Raw genomic sequence first — 9,664 nt, forward strand, 5'->3', positions numbered from 1 at the left:
TTCAGAAGCAAATAACTAATAATCAACTTACTGAAACCATTCTACCAGCAAAATGGTTTCAGATTACAACTCTCTGAAACCATTGTACCAGATAAATGGTTTCAGAAGCAAACACAATTAATAAATTACCCATTGAAACCATTCTACCAGTAAAATGGTTTCAGAATACAACTATGTGCAACCATTCTACCAATTAAATTGTTTCAGAAGCAAACATTAGTTTTTAATTACCGTTTTATCTCATTTAATTAACTAAAAATAGTTTCAGGTCTCCAAAAATTTCATAAAATATACCAAAAGTTCCAGAATATTATCTACTATTTTCCTGGTATAATGGTTTCAGTGAGTTGGTTGAGTTTACAACACACAAGTAACGTATTTAGTAAACAATAAAATGAGATTAAGGTAGTGAAAAATTGCGTTTTTTTTTTTGTGTCCAAATCAAACGAACCAAGTCTCTATTTGTAGGAAAAAAAAAATTATGAATTTTGGTATAAAAAATAAAAAATAAAAAATTAATTTACGACGATATAATCGAGTTTAAAGTAGTGAAAAATTACGTTTTTTTTTCGGTGTCCAAATCAAACGAACCAAGTCTCTATTTGTAGAGAAAAACAAATTATGAATTTTGGTATAAAAAATAAAAAATAAAAAATTAATTTACGACGAAATAATCGAGTTTAAAGTATAAAATGGAAAAAATCACGCAGACCCATTCATATGCTGACACGTGGCTGCCTTTTCAAAAGCAAAATTTTCTCTCTCCAGCTTATAATCTAGTGTGGCGCAGACAGGATGATCTGATAGATCAGGATGATCTGGGCTGTCTGATTGATCAGACAGTCTTAATGAGATCACATCTTGGCTGTCTGATGGAAATCAACGGTCTGTAACCATGGTCCTTCCGTACGCGCGCGACACTGGATCCACGTCTATTAATTGTTTAAGAAGGTGGGGCGCGTGTTGTTATGTTTTTTTTTATGTAAAATTACAGAAATGCCCCTGTTGCTCTATTCTTTCAAAAATTAAAAGAATGGGTATTTTGGTCCAATTGAAAAGGTGCACCTTGCTAACTTAGACCAAACTAGGGTCTAAGTTAGAAAACCCCTATATATATATATATATATATATATATATATTCTAGACAAAAATATTGTTTTTTGTTTACATCAGAGTCAATGAAGATCGTCCACAAGTTCTAGCTCAACTGACAAAAAAAATGCCGAGAAAAGGGAACACAAAGAGAAGATCGTGACTCTTGTGTTGAGTGCTTTCATTTACCACCCTAGGGCTTAAGTTACCCAAGTACCCCATTTTTACAGACAAAAAAAAATTGTCAAAATCGTGTGGTGATTCGAATCTCGTCAAAATCGTTGAAACATAGATTCGAATCACCCCTACTAACGAAAATAGGATACCCAAAAAACTCATCATGATTCTAAGCACCATGTCCAGCAACAGAAAAAACATAAGGCACAATCACAAGAAGAAGGATAATGGATTAACCATGTACTACTAATGAATATACATTTCAAATAATCTAGCATGAAACTCATAAAATATAGATATTGTGAGTTTCAACTCGCACCCAAACACATCAAATGTTTCCACAGTCACTTACAAAACTATACATTACATTGATTGAATTATCTTAACTATACAAGTGAGTTGGACACCACACTTTAACCCAAAATCTTAAGGCGTTGAATTAACTAACTTCCTATTTTTAATTTTCTAAATGAAAATCCATATTCACAATGGTCCTGTCAAAAAAAATATTAACAATGGAAATATAAAAACTAAATCTATCTACATTTTGTCATATTTATCCACAGAAATACTACAAGAAGCTCTTGGTGGTTCATCCATTATTGAAACATCAGGAGAACCTCTTTGATTTGGCAATGTATTAATATTAGGGTTAACCAATCTCCCTCCCATTCTTTGTTGTTGAACAACCAACACAGATGCCTTTGTCATAAAATCCTGTGAAGCCAACATATCACCGATCACGCCTAACTCGGGACACTCACTCCATTGATCGTGTCCGCGTAACAAAACTGATTGTGGATGTCCCTTCCCAACAATAACTAAATCAAAATAATCTATCATTCTTCTTATACTAGAAGAAAATTCTATTCCATCTTTCACAACTTCTTCTGTTATCTCAAACCTTATATTTCCAACATTATAGTATCTATATTCGTCTACAAGATCGCTGTCACGTTTTCTATCTTTTGAATTCTCTTCTCCGAAAACAAGGAATCGGACTACTGATACACTTACACATTCATGTCTAGCCATTCTACTAGCGTAGGCTAGTGCTTCAGCATCATCTGGACCTCCTATGAACAGCACAGCTACATAGTATGTTGATTTATTAGATATTAAAAGCGATGGAGAACCGCTTAAGATGCCTCGGTCGATGAGGATTCCGACCGAACAAGGCGCTCTTTCGAGAACTTTAACGTTTATTGCTTGGACTGCTCTATTGTTTACCTCAACCGAGCCATCTATCTCCCATCTTTTGTGAAATGGCATTATTATAATGTTGGCTCTTCTGTCGAGCGATATTTGACAAACGTCACCGTGGATTGTGTCGAAGTCGGAGATTGAGGTGAATGATTGAATATATGCACACCCTTCATTTAGCTGTTCATATTGTTTCAATGCATTTTCGAGCCGAGGTGAATGGCATTTGGTTGACCGAAGCGTTTCGTGCGGTTGGTGAGCAACGAGAATAGGCCTTGATCTTCCCAGAAGCTCTACAAGGACAAGTGCTATAACTGCAACATTGCTTTCTTTGCTTGCACATGACGCTTCTATGACATTGAGCATTGTAGGGATGTTTTCATCTTTGTAAATGCATGCCATGATTCGGAGCTCAGAGTCTCGCTTTGTATGTTGTATTGAACATCTCTTTCCTGAATTATATGGGGCTGAATGATCAAATAGGAAGTTTATCAGTGGTGCTATGATAGCATTTATCACTAGAAGAGACACCACCATCAAAGCAAATTCTTGTTCTGTTAGTATCTGCCATAAAAAAAAAGATTTTTATGCATCACGTTAGTCGGTCAATTAATCAATCAAGGGTTAAATATGTTCTTCACTTTTTAGTTGAATTTGGATTGTGCTTAGTCAAAGTCTCGTGATTGAATGCAGCCAGCCACATCAGTGGCCATACAATCAAGATCAGACCAGCTGATTTGATTGAACAACCACTGATGTGGTTGACAGCGTGTAGTCACTGCATTGTGACCGCACACAACTCAGATAATTTTTAGATCTATATTTAACTAAAATCGTGTAAAGTCTTTCATTTATCTCGTTTTTTTTTTGCTTTCACCACCAATTTAATCTGGTTCGGGAGTCAGTTCTGGCATAAGTGGTTCCAGCTCCCTCCCGATCGCAGTTGCGGGGGATCGAGCCGTGGTTCTCCCTACCAAGTTCAGCACCAATCATCACTGAACCAACTAACGATTGGTGTCTTTCATTTATCTCTTATCAGAGGACTAAAACCAAACAAAACTTTTGTAGGATAAAATTTAACCATTTTATCGGACGGAAAATATATTTCATCCATCATTAAGTAAATATGTTCTCAATTTATTGCATTTGAAGTTTTAATATATTGGATTGAATTTACTAGCATGAATTCTCAATTTACCTTGCCTTCCTTCCATATATTGTACATGGTGAGCTCAGCTATACCTCTTCCATTAAGAAGGAGCCCAATCATAAAACATTCTTTCATAGGGACATTGTAATAATAACCCGGCAACATAACACCACCGATCTTCACCACGAAACCGGCAATAACTATGACAGTAACAATCCAAGTAGACTGAATGTTGATTTTGAAGACATCAGTCTGCAATCCACTGACAGCAAGGTAGATTGGATACAAAAAACCACAAGTAACAGTCTCCATTTTTGCTATCAAACTTGTTCCTAAAGGCGGCCCTTCAGGAACAACCAAGCCTAAAATAATTGGTCCCATAGCAAAATGCTGTCCAATGAATTCACTAATAAATGCAGTGAGGAGAACACATACAATTACACAAAGGATGCAAACTTCATCGATAGGCTTTCCATGTAGTCGTGCTACAGACCATAGTATAGCTGGCCGCATTACATATACGATAACAATAAAGAGTGCAATTATGGATAAAATGATCCACACTATTGTTATCATACTACTATTACCAGCTTTAGTCTGCAATGCTGCAAACATAAGTACCGACATAGAGAAGCTAACAACATCAGCAAACATTGCTGACGATAAGGTTAGACGTCCAACATCCGTGTTAAGGATTTTAAGCTCTGCTAGAAGGACTGATATGCTGATGAATACGGTTAAGCTTTGCGAAACAGCTATTACTGGGAGAGCGTCCGAGAGGGTTTTGTCCATGGCTACATATTTCATCAATGCAAAGGCTAATCCAAGAGGGACTCCTAATGTTAACGCGAAAACAGAAATACCGATTGTGATGGCCTGTTTTTCTGTTTTCAGCATTGTGACTGTATCCATCTTTACACAACATATGAAGTAGAAGAAATTGAGACAGAAAGTTGCCATTGTTTTAAGTATTACAGAACCTTTCATAGGGAATAAAATACTTGTCAGCATCTTTTTGTGTCCCAAAACTGATGGACCAAATACCAATCCTCCCTATTCAATTATAAGGAATGTTAGTTAGTAATAAACTCTTTTTAAAATACTCGTAAACATGATTAATTAACATTGAAGGCGTGTCAAGTGTCAAACACGATACAAATACTATGGTTACATTTAAATATTTAATTTCTTGTGTTGTGTCTGGTGTCTGTATTCACATAAATGATTGATAGGTAACCGTTAATATTATGATGATCATTGAAATGAATTAAATTGTAAAATATAAACATACATACATATATATATATATATATATATATATATATATATATATATAGGTTTGAAAAAAGCTTACAAGAATCTGAGATACAAGGGAGGTTTGTCCTAATGGTCTGAGACAAGCATCGAAAAACTGTATGACTACGGTAATCATAGAGATCTGCAGAAGGAGAAGAGGAGTTGGGGAAGTAAGAGGGTTGCCTAACTCCCACACACTCTTGTGAGTAATACCATAAGGACTATGGCATAATATTGTAGAATTTAATATTCCAATTTGCATTTTTATTATGTGAATATGAAGTTGTTGTATCAATTGAAGATTGGAAAAAATGAAAACTTATTTCTAATTGGAAGAAAAAGAAGAAGATTAAGATTGTGAAAGATGATAATTGATAAGAGTGGTGAGGGAATAAGAGGCTTGCCTTGTATTTTGGAAATGACATGTTTCATGGTTGGTCTTCCTTCAACTTCTCTTGTTATATGCAAACTCAAGGGTAACTCTTTCGTGTCAACTTTCATCCAGAGGTTACAATACAATGTTAACTAGAGATCAGCATTTATATATTACAAATAATTTATGGATTTACAAAGACACTATATAACAATGTTACATTCAAATTCAAACATAATATAATAAAGGTAATATTATTCATATAATATAAACAAACATGCGGCTATAACAATGTTATTTATGGATATCACCTCACATATACAAGTAATTATTTATTTTTTTGACTAAATATATAAGTTTTTTTTACTGTAAACTCATTTCATTAAACAGCTAAATCAGGTGCAACAAGTTCGATCCTCCGCAATTGCGATTGTGAGGGGGCTGAAACCACTTGATGTTAGAATTGACCCCCTAACCAAATTAGGCGGTCCATGACCAGATACCGGTGGTGAAAGTCAACAAAAAAAAATCAGGTGCAACAAAGGAAGAAATACATGAAGTACAATCAGTGAATTTAGCTAAGTGACACACAAACTTGTGTTAATTAATTTAAATTGGATACTATTTGAATATAAATGGGCATTATAATTTATGTACATGAAATCCAAGAATAATATTACATAACAGAACAGAGGTATAGATAGATATAATCAAATGATCCATACATTATTATTGAATCTTACCATGCTCATACATAGTACAAAATATTATATTTTAATTTGAGAAAAGAAAGAAAAAATTTATACTAAATATTGAATTTCAGTTGTGGTGTTGAGGTGGATCTTGTTGAAAGGGAGTTGCATTCTTTCCAATTTTTTGAAGGACTCTGATAACTTGCTCTGTTGTGACATTGCCCGTAACAATCACCTTGTTCAGCTTTATATCCACGTTATACGTTTCAATATCTGCAACATGTACATGTTTTCATTTCAATCAAACTTTAATTAAATTAAATAAAGTACTCAGGTACACAAGTCCTAACTCAACTAACAAAAATAATTTTGAGACCAGGGTTCGAACCCTAGCTCCCTCACTTGTGTGTATGAGTTTATGGCTTTGTCATTTCCTCTATGTACAAAAAAATTTAAAATAAAGTACTTATGTTGGATTTATTAGGGGGGTTTGAAAATGAAGAACCTTGAATTTTTTTTATGGCTTTGAGGATTTTCTTGATACAGTCGTCACAGTGCAAACCAACTTTGAGTTCCACTACCTGATGAAGAAAATCTCAGATTCTCAGATCAGATATTGGCATAGCTGAAAACAGAAAGATGATGAAAATTCAAATTACTAAAAGTTGGGTCTTACATTAGCCATTCTGTTCTGATTGATGAGAATATGTGTGTGTATGATGCTTTAAAAACCTTTGAACAGAGAAGAGAAAGATAAAAATTATTTGTGACTTTCTTCTAATGATTTTATGCAACCACGTCAAATAGTAACAGAAAAGATAAGGTGAAGAAGAAGAAGACAGGATTGGATTCTTAACGTGAATTAAGGAAGCTTTCACTTTCCTTGGGATTGGAGTTTGTCGTGTCTGGCCTCCACTACTACTCTCAGGTTCCCTGCACCAAGGTTTTGCCTTAAAATATTTTCCAAAAAGAAAAAGGTTTTGCCTTTGTAACAAAAATAATGATTTTTTTTTTATAAGAAAAAATAATGAAAATTTTAAATAAAATAAACCTCATCATCTTGTATTATTTAAATGTAACAAAAATAATGAATATTTTTAATAAATTACACTGCGCTTTATATACAGTGTTATTAAAAGTTATCTATTATGTCTCTTAAACTTAATTTAGTTAGTACGTACATTGTATTTTATATCAGGATTTCGAGCATTCCACTTATTCATTTTTAAAAGTGTGTTTGGATGAGAAATTTTTTTGAGGTAAAGTAATGTTTTGAGCGAATTCAAATGATTTGAGGTGAATTTCATTGTTTGGATGAAAATTTGAAGAATTTTCAAAATGATGAAAATTTATGAAGTATTTTGTTCAAGTTAAATTTATAGAATTTCAAATGACACCTAAAACATAAGAATTTGAAATTATTTCTTCTCTATAAATCTAAAAATTACTAATTGATGGAAAAACCTAAAATTAGTCGAAAAACCAAAAATCGACTATAAATCCTAAAATTGGCCGAAAATCCAAAAAATATGCCGAAAAACCCAAAGTCGACCCTAAACCCAAAAAACTCGGCCGAAACCTAAAATCGGCCAAAATCCCAAAAATCGACTACAAACCCTAAAATCGGCCGAAAACCCAAAAATCGACTATAAACCCTAAAATCCACCGAAAAACCTAAAATCGACCGAAAATCCAAAAAATCGGTCAAAAAACCTAAAATCGGCCAAAAACCCTAAAATCTTCTATAAACCCTAAAATTTGCCGAAAACCCAAAAAATCGGCCAAAAACTCAAAAATCTACTATAAACCCACTGGGTTTATAGGGTTTATAGTCGATTTTTTGAATTTTGGCCGATTTTAGGTGTTTCGGTCGATTTTAGGGTTTATAATTTTTGGATGATTTTAGGTTTTTAGGCCGATTTTTTTGGGTTTAGTATCAAATTTAGGTTTTTGGCCGATTTTTTGGGTTTTCGATCGATTTAGGGTTTATAGTGGAGTTTAGGGTTTTTGGTCGATTTTAGGTTTTTCGGCCGAGTTTTTTAAACGATTTATATGTCAGGGCTTCCAAATCACAAATTGGGACATAAAGTTAAAGTTCCAGTTATGCCATTAAGAAATTTGAATCAAAAATTTGGATTATGCAAAGAACAAGACTTATTATTAATTACAAGAATGAGAAAATGTGTTCTTTGAGGAAAAGTTATTTCACGAAGTAATATTGGTGATCAGGTTTTCATACCTAGATTGTCTTTGACATCATCTGACGTAAGAATTCCTTTTAAATAAAACAAAGACAATTTCATTTAATCATTTCTTTTGCGATGACTATTAATGAGAGTCAGGGACAATCTCTTAAGCATGTTGGGATATATCTTTCGTCGTCAATGTTTTCATATGGTCAGTTGTATGTTGCGATTAGAGAATGATTGAAAATATTGATTATCGACGAAGACTGTGAACATATGAATAAGACTTCTAATGTAGTCTATAAAGAAGTATAAATAAGTATTTCGTAATATACGGTAATTTTTTTTGTATGAACATTTTTCTAAATTTATTGTTGAATTACTTTTTAATGTTACTCAACTTTTTTTAAAATACCTTTTAATATTACAGTTATTATTTTTGTTAGATATTAGGCTAATTAGACTCGTGCACCGCTCAAGTCGAAGTTCTAGTCAAGTGAATGTGCATGAATTACGAAATCCCTAAATTCCCGACACCAAAAATTAAAACTGAATATCAAAAACTAAATCTGAATACCAAAAACAAAATAATAATCGAATCATGTGCATGCATTACGAAAAAAATCATAATTTTTCTCACAAAACCATGTCTCATTGATTTGCTAATCTGAGTCTACCAAAAGTTTTGGCAATAATGAAGCACAAATTTAAGTGAATTTGACATAATAAGAAATTTTTCATTCTCCGACCACCTTCGCTTCGCTGCCTGCTCGCTTAGAGTTCGTGTTGTTGTATTTCCTCTAAAATCCATTTACTTCTAAAATCCTACAAAGGTGTTGGAAAAAAACAAGGTGAAAATAGCTTTTTTTGACAAAAAGGTGAAAATAGCTTAAATGACTACTTTAGTGATAAAAATTAATATTTACGAATTGTTGAGTTTTTCTTTGATATAACTCATAAAATAAGTCAACAAGTGCCTAAATTATTATGTAAAATCACTGCTTTTTGGAACTTATCAATCATATCCAACTAAGAATTCAAAAAGTGTCATATCAAAGAAAAACTCAACTATTTGTAAATATTAATTTAGGCAACACATTCTTAGTTGGATATAATTGATAAGTGTTGAACAAATAAATTCAAAAAGAAAGAATATGACTAATATGATTTCATTTAGATCACAAAATTAAACCAATTGAGATTTTACCATTTCCTCATCTTCACCCTCATTGTCAGAATCCATTTCTTGAGCAGCCTCATCTATATATATAATTCCTAAATAGTTCTCTTAACCCTAATCCACTTAGACCAATCAAATTGTTTCATTTAGCCACATCATCCATTTAAATCCAAATAAACCACTCTACAATGTCACATCATTTCTACTTATATTATTATTATTATTATTATTATTATTATTATTATTATTATTATTATTTATTATTATTTTATTATTTCATCTCTATACTTTTCATATTCTACATTTATAAACTTA

At 32.7% G+C, this 9,664-nt stretch overlaps 1 protein-coding gene across 2 annotated transcripts; it reads right to left on the reverse strand.

Moving 5' to 3' along the window:
• Positions 1 to 1,486: 1,486 nt before the first annotated feature.
• On the reverse strand, positions 1,487 to 6,949 carry LOC123894841 (cation/H(+) antiporter 15-like). 2 transcript variants are annotated; one of them, XM_045944917.1, is made up of 5 exons: positions 6,660 to 6,949; positions 6,489 to 6,564; positions 4,977 to 6,256; positions 3,671 to 4,675; positions 1,487 to 3,036 (listed from the first exon to the last, which is right to left on the reverse strand). In XM_045944917.1, exons 3-5 carry the CDS (start codon positions 5,178 to 5,180, stop codon positions 1,810 to 1,812), a joined length of 2,436 nt encoding a protein of 811 aa, XP_045800873.1. In that variant the 5' UTR covers positions 5,181 to 6,256; positions 6,489 to 6,564; positions 6,660 to 6,949; the 3' UTR covers positions 1,487 to 1,809. The 2 variants fall into 2 exon arrangements, with proteins under 2 accessions (XP_045800873.1, XP_045800874.1); XM_045944918.1 differs by having other exon boundaries at positions 1,594 to 3,036; positions 6,489 to 6,608; positions 6,841 to 6,934.
• Between the last annotated feature and the right edge of the window lie 2,715 nt (positions 6,950 to 9,664).

This window comes from Trifolium pratense, linkage group LG7, assembly GCF_020283565.1.
Source record: "Trifolium pratense cultivar HEN17-A07 linkage group LG7, ARS_RC_1.1, whole genome shotgun sequence".
Classification (NCBI taxonomy): domain Eukaryota; kingdom Viridiplantae; phylum Streptophyta; class Magnoliopsida; order Fabales; family Fabaceae; genus Trifolium; species Trifolium pratense.